The following is a 16,484-nucleotide window of genomic DNA, read 5'->3' on the forward strand; positions in this document are numbered from 1 at the left end:
TTGGAAACTTTAACTGCGGCTCCACCTGCTGGTGTGGATTAGGACAAAGGCGGAGAACAAAGTGAGTGGAATACGGGCTGTGAGGCCCGCGCGGAGGCCGCCGGCGGCGGCGGGAGGAGGGGCGGCTCAGGCCCCGCCTCCGGCCCGGCGGCTCCCGCGCCTCACGTCGGGCGTGGCCTCGGCGGGGCGGGGTCGGAAGAGGAGGCGTGGCCACGGCGAGGCGGAGAGAGGCGTGGCCGCGGCGGGAAGGCTTGCTCGCCGTCGGCACGGCGGCGGGAGGGCGCGGTCTCCGGCGAAGCCCGCCCCTCGGGTTTGCTTAGTGTGGTTTTTTGTTTTTTTTTTTTTCGTTTAACGCTTTCTTTACACAAGTCCAACGGCTATGCCGGCTCTCTACTGAATTTAGCAGATGTGAATCCGCTGTCTACACTAGGTTAGGTTCAGTTGTCTGTATATTGGGTAGTATTTGAGGTAGAGGGAAGGGTTGGTTGCAGTGGAAGTAAATTGCATTTTATAGACTGATGCCAGCTCGAAAGGAGCAAAGCCATTTTGGAAATCTAGTTCTTGGCCAGTATGCGTTTGGGCACGACAGCGCCGTTAGTTAAATAGATACAAAATGAAGGGCGAGGAGACGCTTTTCCACCCACACTTTGTGGAATAGGTAGAATTTGGGCTGCACCTGGGTCTTTTTCCTCCCATTCCAACCTGAAAAGTCTGGAATAAGAAAAAGATGATTAAAGGTGGGACAGTTACGCCCAGGTTTCTCCCGTGCGGTGGGCACACAGCAGGAACATAAAAGGAGAAAATGGAAGTGTCAGGAGACCAAAGGGCAACAGATATAACAGAGAAGGGAAAAGCAGAGGAGAAACCACAAAAACATACCAAGACATGCAATTTTCAAAAAATTCATGACCTAAACTGTTAGTAAGTAAAAATTTGTGACGGACACCACAAGTTCAGAGGAACCTTTGCTTGATTATTCCCCATTCAGTGTCAGTGTATTTATGCTGCTTGACTACCTCTGTAGGGAAAGGGAGAGCTTGTAACACATTTGTAAGGTTGTTGAACTGTTTCTATTTACTAAGTAAGAGGGGTATAAAGGGATTTTTTTTTTTTTGGCTGCTGCATAAACCATTTTTTTCCTTAAGTATTTTGAATGAAACCATTAAACTTGGCTAATTAAATACAGAGAGAAAATTATTTCTTAAGTATCATCTATGCTGGAAGTTTTCTCTTAGTATGGTGCGGAGAATTTTTCCGTTATCATTCTTTGGGCATTGTTCATACCTAAGTAGGTTGCTTTTGATGACTTCTTCATCTGATGGTCCTTTGAAAATTAATATGGGAGAGCTAATACCAGGCCTCCCCGCATTTAGGGAAAGTACTTAGAGTGGGGATCCCATTTTATCGTGAGTGGATTAGCAGTCAAATATGACCTACCAGAAAAGGTTGCCTCAAGCTCAGTTGCTTGTGTGCATTAGACTATAAGAGTGATACTGTGGTGACAGATGCAGATTACGTTGAGTGAGAAACTGTATTTTCTGTTCGCTGTTATTAGTGCTGGGCCTAATACCACCTCAGATAAAGTATAAATTGCTGTATGCTGTAAGACACACTGGACATATAAGATAAATAACCATTTGGAGTATAAAACATGACTCCCTTGAGAATGGTGTATGCAGTTTCCTGATTACTGCAGGCACACTTAAGAGGAGATTCTAATCCACTTGCTTTATAAAAATGACCTTGTAAGCTTGGTAAAATCAAGTGCATTTTGAATCTGACCATAGGTGTGTCATAATAAGGTGCGTCTTATCACAAGATTCGCTTCTGGTGGATATGCAGCATGAAGAATGAGAAGATTTACTGGATTCTACTAGTTTGGCTTATTTTCTTTGAAATCTTTTGTTTAACATGTCGTATATAACAGTATTTAAGGGGAAAAAAACCCCTCCCTAATAGTTCACTGGAAGCCACAGAATTGGCTCCAGGCCTTTCATACTGCCTTTCCCATCTTAACTCTTTGTTACTGCCCCTCAGAAATATTAAAGAGCCTTTGGATAAGCTCTCCAATAGTTTCTTCACCATTGACAGTGCTTTCCAGGAAAGGCCAAAGGGATTCTCAGACGTACCCTCGCATATCTCTAAATTAACTGGCATGCCATAGGGGTAAAGATTATAAAAGCATTTTTCTGGTTTCAGAGGCAGTCTATAAGATCTGTTGCTGAACAACTTTTTGGTGACCCTCAAACAGTTAACCATATTGCAACAGATGGGTCACCATGAATGCTGTCATGTCTTAGGTACCCAAGGGGACCCATATGATGCTTGGAGGTCTACACGGAATGTAATCCCCAAATCACTTCTCTCTGTACAGACTGCTTGGGGGAAGGATGGTTGAAAAAGGATGCTTTGGCTCTTAAATGAACAAAGCCTAAATTAATGCCTAGGACAGAGATAAATGAACCTAGTTAGCTATTGTTATGGGCCGAATTGTGCCCTCCACCCCCAAATTCATATGTTGAAGCACTACTATGCCCCCAGTACCTCAGACTGTGACTGTATTTGGTGACAGGGCCTTTAAAGAGGTGGTTAAGTTAAAGTGAGTCCCTTAGGTTGGGTCCTAATCCATTCTAACTGGCATCTGTATACGAGGAGGAAATTTGGACATAAAAAGAGACACCAAGGGCACTCATGCACAGAAGAAAGACCAGGTGAGGACACAGCAAGAAGGCAGCCATTTGTAAGTCAAATGAAACCAACCTTGCTGACACCTAATCTTTCATGTCTAACCTCCAGAACTGTGAGAAAATAGATTTCTGTTGCTTAAGCCACCCAGTCTGGTGTTTTGTTATGGCAGCCCTAGCCAACTAATGCAGGTATAATTTTTCCTCCCAGAATTAAGTTTATTTGGTACTCTAAGTGTGTTTAATCCACATACTGTCCATCTATCAAGTGTGGAGAGGAATGAGGTGGTCATTTAGGCATGCCAGCAGGTCGTGGGCTGGGGTGGGGTGGGGTGCTGTAGCTGTCCTCAGAGGAAGTGCCTACTGTAGGGCGTGCACACCTTAAATTCTGAGCAGACCAGATGCAACTCGTGTCTGTGTTCCAAAGTTCATCTACAGAGGGCTCCTAAGTATCTTAAACTTGAAGTTAAATTGAGGTCACACACAAAACTAGATGAAGGAGTGAGTTAAAATGTACTAGAATTAAATTGGATTAAGTTAAAATATACTGGATTAAAATGTATTAGAACTAAGAATTAAATCAAGTCTCAGACCCTGCCTGCTGCAGAAGTTATCGTAGGTATGGAAATGCTGACCTCTTGCCTTTGTTCAAATCCTAAATTTCACCTGGGGTAATTATATTATCACTGTGTTGAATTCTCTTTGAGAAGACATTTGCGTTATTGTCCCCATCTCTTAACAAAATTCTCATGTAAGGCTTGTTGTAATATGATCTTTAGTTAGTTTAAAGGGCTCCCTATTATTATTAGTTATAGGATGTCAAAATTTCACGATATTTTTAAATGAAAATTTCTGTATGAATGTAGAACGTAGAGATTTGCTGCAGTTTACAGACATTTCTAGAAGGAATAACTCCTAGAGTAATGATTTTAATAATAATAACTCATTTTATATATATATAGAGAGAGAGTATTTATTATGTGAATTATTGTGCTGGGCTCTGTGGAATATTCAAAGACAAAAACGTATGTGGACATCATCCTCAAAGACCTTATGGTCCAGTAGGAAAGATAACTATGTAATCAAGTCAGTATGGTACAGAATAGAAAGTGTTAGATGCAACTTTAACAGTAATGGTTAAAGTTCTATGGGAGGCAAAATACGGTATCACAATAAAGGCTGTGTGTGTGTATATATATACAGTATACATACAGATATATGGTATATATGTATATACCTATGATGTTTTCTTTACTATTTGTAAAAAATTTTTAAATAACCTGTTTTTGAGCCTTGCAGCACGCTGGTATGGTAGGAAGGCAAGATATCATCTCCAGATAACAAATGAGGACAGTGGTGCTCAGAAACCTGCTCCTTTAATTGCTGACTTAGTGCTTCTCTGTTTTCTGTCCACTGTGTTGGATAATATTTAAAGTGGACTTTACGTGCAGAAAAGCAATTGGTATAATTTCCTGGAAGAACCCACGGGCTGGCAGACACTGTGGTAATGACTTGATGAATGAACTCTTGAGGAACAAAGCTCCATGAATGAGGTTTGCCCCGGTATATACTGGGAGTGAGAGGAGGCTGCAGCCAAGGCAGAGCTGTGGGAGCCTCCCCATTGAGGCTACAGATGCCAAGTCTCCTGTTGCGGGAGGAGTGATTGGGAGGTGGGGGAGGATAGATCCTGGAATGCATCATTACACTTTTAATAAGGTTTTTATGTTTGTTACATAAAGTATGTCCCCCTCCTCCATTCTCTGTAACAGTTTCACTGTTTTGTGTTCATTGCTGCCCACCATTAGGTTACAGATGTGTTGAAGAGATAAGCTGTGTTTGGCCCCTTATCCATAGCTGGACTATACTGTTAAACACCTTTTGGATCGCTATCAATATTGTCAGCTTTCTGAAGCACCATAATCGTGTTTCTTGTGGACAATCTGCTGATATCAACATCATGGTATTGTTTCTGACCAGAAGAATATGGATGGAAATGCTTGATAATTACATTCTGTTTCTTGTATCTAGTTTTTAACCATGTGTTCTTAGTCCTCTTATAAATGAAGCTCCTTCTAAACTCGTTTCCTTTTGAACTCAGTCTCTACTTGTAGTCCACTGTCCTTCATGTTTTACATTCTGTCCTTTTCTCTTTTACCCTCCACCTCTCCTGTTTGTCAGAGGCTCTCTCCTTTTCCTCGTACCAGGAAGAATTCAGTGGTAAGTAGAGAGGGGACTCAAGTCTTTAAAACATCTCTAGTCTGGACCACTGCTTGCACAAAGCCTCTGCTAAGCACAGCAGCTTTTTTAGTCGGTTACTATAGAGACAAATGACGTTAGATGGAGTCACGCTTGACGGAAGCTAGGCAAGTCAGCTTCCTGAGATTGGAGGCCTTATATGCAAGGTTATTTAGAAAAGGTAGAAAACTAGAAAGGATAGGAAGTGGAAAGGTTTCACAATGAACTAATAGCTAATTAATTGGTAGCTCTTGTTGGTAGAATTTGTGCCTGTTAAGGCCTTGAATCCAGCATGCAAAGAATCTATCTCCAAATACCCCTGGTATGATTACACAGTGATTTTTTTTTTAATAACGGACATATTGCTATCAACATTTGTATACAAATTTTTGTGGGGGACATATGTTTTCATTTTTCTGGGTATATGCTTAAGAGTGGAGTTGTTGGATCATGTGGTAACAAGAAGCTACTAGACTGTTTTCCAGAGTGGCTGCACCATTTCACATTCCCACCAACAGTGTATAAGCTTTCCAATTTCTCCACATCCTCACCAACACTTGTTACTTTGTCTTTCTGATTATACCTATGGGTGCTGTGAGAAGTGGTTCTCACTGTGGTTTTGATTTACATTTCCCTGGTGGCTAAAGATGTTGAGCATTTTTCATTTGCTTATCGGCCATTTGTATATCTTCTGTAGAGAAATGTCTTTTCAGCTCCTTTAGCCATCTAAAAAATTGGGTTATTTGTCTTTTTTATGATTAGATTGTGAGTTCTTTATATATTCTAAATATATATAGAATATATAGTCTCTGATAAGAGACTTGTATTTACCAGGTTTGCAAAATTTTTCTCCTGTAGTGTAGGTTATCTTTTCATTTTCTTGGGGGTGTCTTTTGCATCACAAAAGCTTTTAATTTTGATGAAGTCCAATATGGTAATGGCATAACGATATAGACCAACAGGACAGAGTTGATTGTCCAGAAATAAACCCATACATTTATGGTTAATTCATTTTTGATAAGGGTTCCAAGACAATTCATTAGGGAAATAATTGTCTTTTCAAAAGTTACTGCTGGGAAATTGGACATCCACATGCAAAAATATAAATTTGGATCCCTATTCACACCATATGCAAAAAATAATTCAAACTGGATCAAAGACATCAACGTAAGGTGCTGAAAGTATAAAACTCTTAGAAGAAAACACAGGCATCAGTCTTCTGGCCCTTGATTAGGCAGTATTTTTGAGAGATGATAAAAAGCACAAGCAAAAAAGGTCAGTGAATATGGGGTGTTTTTCATTTAAGTCATTTTAAATTTCTTTCAACAACTTTCTGTACTTTTCACAGTATAAGTTTTATATACTTCTTTTGTTAAATTCATTCCTAAGTATTTTATTCTTTTTGATGCTTTGTAAATGGAATTACTTTCTTAATTATATTTTCGTATTCTTCATTGCAAGTATATAGAGATACAATGGATTTTTAAAAATTGATTTTGTGTCCTTCAACCTTGATGAACTCATTTGTTAGTTGTAGTTTTTAGTGGTTTCCTTAGGATTTTCTATATGTAAGATCATGTCATCTGCAAACAGGGATAGTTTTACTTCTCCCTTTCCCTTCTGGATGTCTGTTATTTCATTTTTTGCCTAATTGCGCTTCCTAGAACCTCCAGTACAGTGTTGAATAGAAGCAGTGAGAGTGAACGTCCCTGTCTTGTTTCTGATCTTAACAGGGAAGCATTCAGTCTTACATCAAGAATGATGTTAGTTCTGGGTTTTTTGTAGATGTCCTTTATCAGGTTGAAGAAGTTCTCTTCTGTTCCTGGTTTGAGTGTTTTTTCATGAAACGTGGTTGAATTTTGTCAAGTGCTTTTCCTGCCTCTATTGAGATGATCATATGCCTTTTGTCCCTAATTCTATTAATATGAGGATATTCCATTAATTGATTTCCAGGTGTTATACCACCAATCTTGGATTCCTGAGATAAATCTCACTGAGTTATGGTTATATAGTCCTTTTTATATATTGCTGGATTTGGTTTGCTAGTATTTTGTTGAGGATTTTTGTATATGTAGTCGTAAGAGATATTGGTCTTTACTTTGATTTTTGGTGTATGGGTAATACTGTTCTCATAGAGAACGAGTTAGGAAGTATTTCCTCCTTTTCTACTTCTAAAGAAGAGTTTGTGAAGGATTCATATTTGATTCTTTTAATGTTTGGTAGAATTCACCAGTGAAGCCATCTGTGTATGATTTTCTCTTTGTGTGTAGTTTTTAAATTACTAATTCAATCCCTACTTATTATAGGTCTGTTCAGATTTTCTTTTCCTTCTTGAGTCAGTTTTGGTAGTGTCTTTTTAGAGTTTTGTCAATTTCATCTAAATTATCTAATTAGTTGATATACAGTTATTTGTTGTGTCCCTTTGTAATACTTTTTATTTCTGTAAAGTCATTAATAATGTCCCATCTTGTTGATTCCTGATTTTAGTAATTTTATTCTTCTCTCTTTTTGGCTTGGTCAGTCTAGCTAAAATTTGTCAATTTTTGGATTCATTAATTTTCTCTATTGTTTTTATATTCTCTGTTTCAGTAGTTATATATATTTTTATATTCTCTGTTTCTCTGTTATATATTATTTCCTTCCTTCTGCTTGCTTTGGGTTTAGTTTGCTCTGCTTTTTTTCCAGTGTCTTAAGGTGGCAGCATAGATTGTTGATTTGAGATCTATCTTCTTTTTTAATGTAGACATTTATAGCTATAAGTTACTCTCTAAGCACTGCTTTTGCTGCATCCCATTAGTTGTGGTATGTTGTATCTTCATTTTCTTTCATCTTGGTGTTTTCTAATTTTGCGTTGTTCAGCCACCTATTCATTGCATGAATACCTTTCTACACTATCTCTGGTAAGTGAACTTTCCACTTTTACTTAAAGATTACTTTGATGAAAAGTTTATTACTTTGCAAGGTAGCTCATTCCTTTTTAAATACCTCGAGGTTTCCAGTAGTTCCCTGTAAAATTCTGCACGTTGGTCTCAGTTATTTCTTTTGAAGCCACCCCAAATTAGCCTAATTGCTCTTCCATAGGATAGTTCTCTAAATATGTAATAATTATTACTTTCTCTTCTCTAAATCTTTGTTTCAGGCTAATCATAGCCTATGCAGTAAACTATTTTTTAAGTGGCATTATTTCCATGTCCTTCATTATTTGTTTACTTTCTTTTTTATTAGTATTTCTTTTAAAATTTGATGTCTCAATGTAGATATTAATACTGTACATCAGGAGTCAGCAACTTTTTTCTGTAAAGGGCCAGATATAAATATTTTAGATTTTTGAGGGCCATTCAATGTCTGTCACAGCTACTTGACTCTGCCATTGTAGTGTGAAAACAGCCGTAGACAATATGTAAATGATGAGCATGACTGTGTTCCAGAAAACGATTTTTACAAAAACAGGTGGTTGGGCCAGGTTTTGCGCACAGATCATAGTTTGCTGACTCCTGCTCTGGATGTTATCCAACCAGTGCAGAACTTAGTGTGATTTTATCTTCACTTCTGAATGCTAGTCTTGCCGTAATGTATTTTTTAGATTGTATTGAAATATTCTGAGGGGAAGTTGGATATAATTCTCATTTATGCTCCTCTATAGGTAAGGTGGTTTTTCCCCCCCTCTGGCTTTTTTCAAGACTTTTTTCTTTACCTTTGATTTTCTAAAGTTTAAATCATATGCATAGGTATGGTTTCTTTAGTACTCTTCCTGCTTTATAGTCTCTGAGCTTTCTGGATCCATGGTTTGGTGTCTGACATTAATTTTGGGAATTTCTCATTACTGCTTCAAATACTGCTTCTGTTCCGTCTCTCTTTCTTCTTCTGGTATTCCCATTACATACACTGCATGTATGTTACACCTTTTGTAGTTGTTCCATAGTTCTTGGATATTCTGTTCTGTTATTTTCCATGTTTTTCTCTTTACTTTTCAGTTTTGGAAATTTCCACTGAGTATCCTTATTCTCAGAGATTCTTTCCTTAGCCATGTCCCCTCTACAAGTGAGCCCATCAAAGGCATTCATCTCTAGTGATATTGATCTCTAGAATTTCTTTTTGATTTTTCTTAGACTTTTAATCTCTCTGTTTACAATGTCAGAGACAAATTGTTGATATTCAATGTGAGAACCTGGTAGAGGTCGTGGAGGTAAAACTCACAAAAGTGTCTGTACCCACCCCCTCCATGACTGGGTTCCTAAGGAATTTTTCATTCTCAGAGTTGTCCACACGGAGGCTCCAGCAATTTGTCAGTTACAGTTCAGGGTTTCCTGTCCCAGTGCTGGTGCCCATAGAGGCTTCTGTTCTGGTGAGTTATAATTCTCTGTCTTTCCAATTTGGGGGCAGCAGTTTGCCCTGTGAGCTCATTTTTTTTGACGGATCTTAGAACAATTGTTGATTTTTCAGTTTGTTTAGGTTTTCACTTTTTAGGATGGATTAGCAACTTCTAAGCTCTTTAAGTGCTGCACCAGAAACCAGAGGAGCTCACATAGCTTTTTTCCTATGTTTTCTTCTATAAGTTTTACATTTTTCATTTAGGTCTTTAATTCATTATGAGTTAATTTTTGTATTAAATGTGAAGTATGGAGAAATATTGGGTTTTTTTTTCTGTTTGCATAAGGATATCCAATTATTACAGCACCATTTGTGGAACAGAGTATCCTTCCTCCATCGAATTGCTTTTTCATTTTTATCAAAAATTACTTGACCATATATTTGTGGGCCTATTTTTGGACTCTTATTCTATTTCATTATTCTGTCTGTCTATATCTTTTCTCCAATACCACACAAAATTGATTATTTCAGCTTTGTAGTAAATCTGGAAATTGGGTCATGTGAAACCTCCTAGTTTCTTTTTCGGTTTGATTCTTCTATTTTCTTTGCTTCTCCATATAAATTTTAGAATCACCTTGTCAATTTCTATAACAAAAATCCCACTAGGATTTTGTTTGGACTTGCATTGAATCTATAGAGCAGTCTGGGGAAACATCTTAAAAGTATTGAGTTTTCAGTTCATTCCATGAACATGGAATATCTCTTGATTTGATTTCATCATCTTTGATTTCCTTTATCAATGTTTTGTAGTTTTTACACACAGATCTTGCACATCTTTTTTAAGATTTATAACCAAGTATTCATATTTGGGGGTAATATTATAAATATATTATTTTTAAATTGCAATTTCTAATTGTTTTTTCCTAATATATAGAAAGATAGTTGATTTTTGTATATTGACTTGCACCCTGCAACATTGCTACACTTACTTATTAGTTTTAGAATTTTTTTTGTAGATTATCTGGAATTTTCTATGTAATCGTATTTTCTGCAAATAAAAACAATTTTAATTTTTCCTTTTCAGTCTGTACATTGTTTATTGCTTTTCCTTGTTTTATTTCGCTGGCTAGAACCTCCAGTATGATTTTGAGTAAGTGATGAGAGCTGATCTCCATGCCATTTTCTGATCTTGGGGGTAAGCATTTAGTCTCTTATCATTAAGTATGTTAGCTGCAGGATTTTTGTAAATACCCTTTTTCAGATTGAAGAAGTTCCCTCTGTTCCCTAGCTTTCTGAGAGATTTTTTTTCTTTTCTTTTTAATCATGAATGATTGTTGAGTTTTATCAAGTGTTTTTTCTGTATCTGTTGAGGTTTGCTTTTTCTTCCTTAGTTTGTTGATATGATGAATTGCAGTGATTAATAGTTGAATGTTGAATTAGTCTTGCATTCTCAAGGTAAACTTCATTTAGTTATGATCTGTTATCATTTTATGTATTGTTTGATTTACTTTTATTTTTTCACGGTTTTTTGCATCTATATTAATGAGGGGTACTGGTGTGTAGTTTTAGTATATCTTTATCTGTTTTTGGTGTCATGATAATGCTGGCTTCATTAAATGAGTTAGGAAGTGTTCCTTGTTTCTCTATATTTTTGAAAGTTTTGGTATAATTGGTATTATTTCTTCCATAACTGTTTGGTAGGTTTCACCATGAAGTCATCTCAGCCTGTAGGTTTCTGTTTTGCATTGTCTTTAACTATAGAATCAATTTTCAAAGTAGATGCAGGATTTTGCAAGTTATCTATTCCTTTTTAGATAAACTTTGGCAGTTTATATATTTCGAAGAAATTGACCATTTCATCTAAGCTAGGACATAGAGTCATTCATTGTATTTCCTTATTATTAGTTCAATGTCCTTAGGGCCTATAGTGATGTCCCCTCTTTCATTCCTGATATTTATAACTTGTGTCTCCTCCTTTTTTTTTCCTTGATCAGTCTAACCAGAGGTTTATCAATTTTTATCAACAGTAGTTATTATAATTACTCATTATGCTCCTTTTAAAGAGCTTTATTTATATTCTATTTGAATATCTAAGAATCTGTTAAGTATTTTCTATTGTTATCCTTTTTTTATAGATAAGTAAACTGAGGCCTGGATATACAGGCATACCTCAGAGATACTGCAGGTTCAGTTCCAGACCACTGCAGTAAAGCAAGTCACATGAATTTTTTGGTTTCCCAATGATATAAAAGTTATGTTTATACTATGCTGTAGTCCATTAGGTCTGCAATAGCATTATATCTTTAAAAAGTACATACCTTAATTAAAAAATAGTTTATTGCTAAAAAATGCAAACCATCATCTGAGCCTTCAGTAAGTCACAATCCTTTTGCTGGTGGAGGGTTTTGTCTCGATGCGGATGCTGCTGACTGATGAGGGTGGTGGTTGCTGAAGGTTGGGGTGGCCGTGGCAGTTTCTTAAAATAAGACACCAGGGAAGTTTGCCGCATCAGTGGCTCTTCCTCTCACCAATGATTTCTCTGTAGCGTGCGACGATATTTGGTAGCATTTTGCCCACAGTAGAACTTCCTTCAAAATTGGAGTCACTTCTCTCAAATCCTGTTGCTGCTTTATCAGCTAAGTTTCTGTAATATTCTAAATCCTTTGCTGTCATTTCAGTAATCTGCATAGCATCTTCAGTAGCAGTAGATTCCATCTCGAGAAACCACTTTCTTTGCCCATTCATAAGAAGCAACTCCTCATGAAGTTTTATCATGCGATTGTAGCAATTCAGTCACGTCCTCAGGCTCCACCTCTAATTCTAGTTCTCTGACTATTCCCACCACACCTGCAGTTACAGTAGTAACAGCAAAGATCACTGATCACAGATCACCACGAGAAATGCAATAATCATGAAGAAGTTGCAAGTATTGCGAGAATTACCAAAATGTGGCACAGAGACATGAAGTAAGCAAATGCTGTTGGAAAAATGGCACCAGTAGACTTGATCTACTCAGGGTTACCACACACCTTCAGTTTGTAAAAAACACAGTATCTGTGAAGTGCAGTGAAGCACAGCTCAATAAAACAAGGTATGCCTGTATTAGGAAACTTGTCTACAATATGACAGCCAGAATGACAGATCCAAGGTTCAAATCCAAGTCTAGGTGGCTCCAAAGCCTTTGCTTTTGACCAGCTCTGCTTTATTGACTGGTATAAAGGATAACTCAAAATCTGATAATACTTACGAAGGGAATCCTCTCCTTCACACTGTGACTGGCAGCAAACGTTTCATTTTCATCATTGGACTGCAGTATCTACTGTTCTCTGTCTTTGGACTCTTCTCTGTAAACAGCATATAGTTCAGCACTTATTGTCATAAGGTCTCTGGAGATCTGTTTGCTCCGTCTAAAAGTTTAGACTGCTCAGTGAGTGTACCTGCCAAGGAGAGGCAGAAAATTTGGGGACTTCTGTCTGCCACAAAATACTCAATAACACATATTAGATTTTCAGAACATAGAATCTCCTGAGATCTTCCAGTGAATGGATACCTGAAGTAGCTGTCCTGATGCCATCTGTTGTTGGTAGAAATTAAAGCCTTGACTCTATCCCCTTCCCTTTAAAATATAGGAATTTATTTACCTTCATAGTTATAAGATATGCTTTCGAAAATAAAAGCTAACATAGCTTGCTTGTTTCCTTAGGTCTGACGGTAACTGCTGTAAAAGACTCAGGAGAATGGAATTTGGAGGCTGGGGCATTAGTCCTTGCAGATGCAGGCCTTTGCTGTATTGATGAGTTTAATAGCCTCAAAGAGCATGACAGAACCAGTATCCACGAAGCAATGGAGCAACAAACCATAAGTGTTGCTAAGGCTGGGTAAGAGTTTCTTTTCTTTAAAATGTATGGGAATAGTGAGTAATCATAGTAATAGAATAGTAATCATAATATATGATTATGGGAAAATGTGAACCATATTGAACTGCAAGATATGTTTGGTCCTCTAAGAGATTATCAGTTATCACCGTTCAACACACATTAGTCTTCCCATGGAGATACATGAAGAAGTAAAAATGAGGTGTTGAGAAAAAGTAAGGGAAGGCTAAAGTATAAATGTAAGTTGACTTAATTCTTGCAGGGAACTTATGAAGAGTTTTCAATGCAGCATTCAACTCATCCTTTCATTTAGTAATTGTGTGTCTACTCTGGGCATAGTACTATGTTAGGAATTTTGAAAGATTCGAAAAGAAAAAAAATGTAATTTCTGCTTTCGATGGCATTCTCCTTATATATCCTAATGGAAGGTTTATCACTGCATATAGAAACCTAAATAATACATATTAGCATAAGATGAAGTACCTACTGTGACTCAAGGAGACTCAGAGGTTCAGGTATGTGAGTCTCTGGCTGCACGTGACCAATGAGGAGGAAACTTAGGTAGGTTCAGATAGACATCCATTCACCCAGGCGCTGAGGTGGTTATGGGAAACTTACCTGGCTACAAAGGCTGACCATCAAGCAGGCTGCCAGGTCATCCAAGCAAAGAACAGAGCCAGAAGTATCTCAGTCCTAAGGCTCCTATTATAGATGTGAGGCCAGCTGATCAGGCAAAAAGGGCTGCCAGCAGAGTCTTCAAACAGTAGTGGGTACCTGGGAGCCAGGCAGACACTGGTAGATAGGGATTCTGTGAGATCTATATATACACTCACAAAAAAGGAAAGGGGAGAGGGCAGTAAGAGAAGGATATACCCCAGAGGAAGAAGATACACGAAAAAGCTAGGCAGAACCATCATCAAATCTATTCATTTCACTTAATATATAATCATTCAGAGCCTGGTGTATGCCAGGCACTGGGCTAGACCCTGAGAAGTACAAAGATGGATACAACACCATCCTTGAGGTGTTCAGTATTTTGTTGGGAAAGACTGAAGAGCAGCAAAGGGGTAAGTCCATAATGAAAGTGTTATAAGAGAATATACTTTAAAATAATGATTGCTTCTAAACTCTTTATCAGGGGAAATTAGAGATATAGTTTACTAAGTGTCTTCAAGGCTACTTTCTCTTCTCATTATGTCTCCATTTAATTAGCACCTTTGCTGGTTGGTAGAACCTATGGTTTATTTTGATATGCCTTTTCCAGAGGCAATCTGAGACATTTTGAAAGATTCCTAAATAATTAACCCTTACATCAGGGAAAATTGGGACAAATGCTATGAACCTGTTTTAGAAAGGGAGAAAATTAGCAGCACTATATGATAGTCTACAGAAGAAATCTTTGGAAGTGAAAATATTTTATTAACCACTCCTACTGCCTTACCCTCTGCTAAATGTGAATTAGTATGAACCTTTTGTGCTATATCCATAAGTATGTCATAAGGTCCAAAAGAAATGTTCTTGTAGCTAAACAGTGTGCCCTCAGATTGGACAATCTTGTCATAACCATGACTACTTTATGCACTGGAACAGTGCTGCTTTTCGTACTATTTGTGGTGAAGGACCAGTTTTATTGTTGTTTTTCAATCCACCACAGAGCAATATTTTTATAACATAAAATTTAATTTTTAAATGAAATAAAAAAGCAAAGACATACAAAACATAAGCCTGAGTTCTTCTTCCACTTAGGATGTAGAAAGCTGTAAGAGCATGTCACTCTCATCCTAATGAGAAAAATCCAGAGAGCCCACAAAAGTCATAACTTTCCGAATGTATCAGAGGACTGAGTTTACAAGGAAATCAAGGGAACTCAATTCCAATGTGTGACAAGCCCCTCCTAGGAGAGATGAGCCACATAGACTGTTCACCTTTGACAGAGCATGAGAGGAAGTGGTGGCTGCCCTAGAAGCAAATAAGAGGAAACAACTAAAAAATTTTAAATTCCTTGAAGTCCAAATATGGGATAGGGTATCAGTTTAGAATAACTGGGAGCCCCAAGCACAAGGGGAGTTCTCACTTGTAAGCCCTTCCTCCTTGGGTCTCCACAGATGCCTCACCTGCCCTCATCAGTCATGCAGGCCTGAGGGGGGATTGCTGCTGGGTACTAGGCACGAAGCCCTGCTGCTTCTCCAGACACATCTTTCATATGAAGCAAAATTTTTAACTCACTGGGGCCAGGGCCACAAACCCTCTCATCCCCGGGGCCTCTGGAGGAAGGCTAGAAGCAAAAAAACCCTTCTGCCTCAGGAGGAGGTTAGAGAATCTTCCTTCCTTTCTTCCCAAAGGAGCCAGGCAAAAAGATGCTGCTTTTGGGAGGAGGGTAGAAACAAAAGCCATCATCTCCTAAGGGAAGGGCAGGAAAATCTCTCAGGTCCAGGATTCTGACCCAACACAAAGCAGAGGTCCGTGCTGCTGGGAAAGGGAGAGAAAGACCCTTCCTGCCTGAGACCCACCACAGATACATGGCAGGGTTCAACTGCCACAGGTGGGAGGGACAGGAAGCCTTACAGCTCTCTGGTCTGTCCCCTCCAAGAGTAGGTACACGGCACCTGCCTAAGACCAGGAGACCAAGAACCAACCTGGCCCCAAAATAAGCCTAACACCAGTAACATGCAATAGCAGTCTGCCACTGGGGAAGGCACTGGCGTGCGGAATGAGACCCCGCTGGTGCGGGTATGCAGGAACTGCTGAAAGCTGAAGGTGGAGCAGAAACTCTGAGGCTAACGTTCCAGCTCTGCCCCACACCGCCACACGAAGCACAGGGTAATGACAGCTCAGCACAGAAAGAATTTGAAGTCTGTGCTGCACTAAGGGTAAAGATCACAACAGCAGTGCCAATCCCCAGACTAACTGTGATGGCCTTGCACTCTACCTGAAGTGGTATGGTATTATTTGAAGGTAGACTGTAATCAATTAAAGATGTAAATGCTGGAACAACCACTAGAAAATAAAAGAGACAAAACTAAAACTAATAAGTAAGTTGTGGAGGTAAAATGATATCATAAATAATCCAAAAGAAGGCAGGAAGAGAAGAAACAGGGAACAAAGAATAGATGAGACAAAGAGAATATAATTAGCAAGATGATAGATTTATTTATGTATGTATTTATTTATTTGGACTACATCAACATTTAAAACTTCGGAGCATCAAAGGATGCAATGGAGTGAAAAATTAATATGTGGAATCAGAGAAAATATTTGCAAATAATGTATCTGAAAAGGAGTTAATAGCCAGAATATATAAAGAACTCCTACAGCTCAGCAACACAAAATAATCAAGTTAAAAACTGGGCAAAGAACTTGAATACACATTTATCCAAAG

General features: G+C 38.3%; 1 protein-coding gene across 3 annotated transcripts in view; it reads left to right on the forward strand.

Annotated features, from left to right (window-relative positions):
* MCM9 (minichromosome maintenance 9 homologous recombination repair factor) overlaps window positions 1-16,484 on the forward strand; it is an 85,002-nt gene that overhangs the window by 38,244 nt on the left and 30,274 nt on the right. For all 3 annotated transcript variants that reach the window (XM_036871380.1, XM_036871381.1, XM_036871379.1), the window contains exon 8: window positions 12,934-13,108. In XM_036871380.1, the coding sequence (XP_036727275.1) occupies window positions 12,934-13,108 (175 nt within the window). The remainder of the gene's footprint in view (window positions 1-12,933; window positions 13,109-16,484) is intronic.

This window comes from Balaenoptera musculus, chromosome 12, assembly GCF_009873245.2.
Source record: "Balaenoptera musculus isolate JJ_BM4_2016_0621 chromosome 12, mBalMus1.pri.v3, whole genome shotgun sequence".
Lineage (NCBI taxonomy): Eukaryota > Metazoa > Chordata > Mammalia > Artiodactyla > Balaenopteridae > Balaenoptera > Balaenoptera musculus.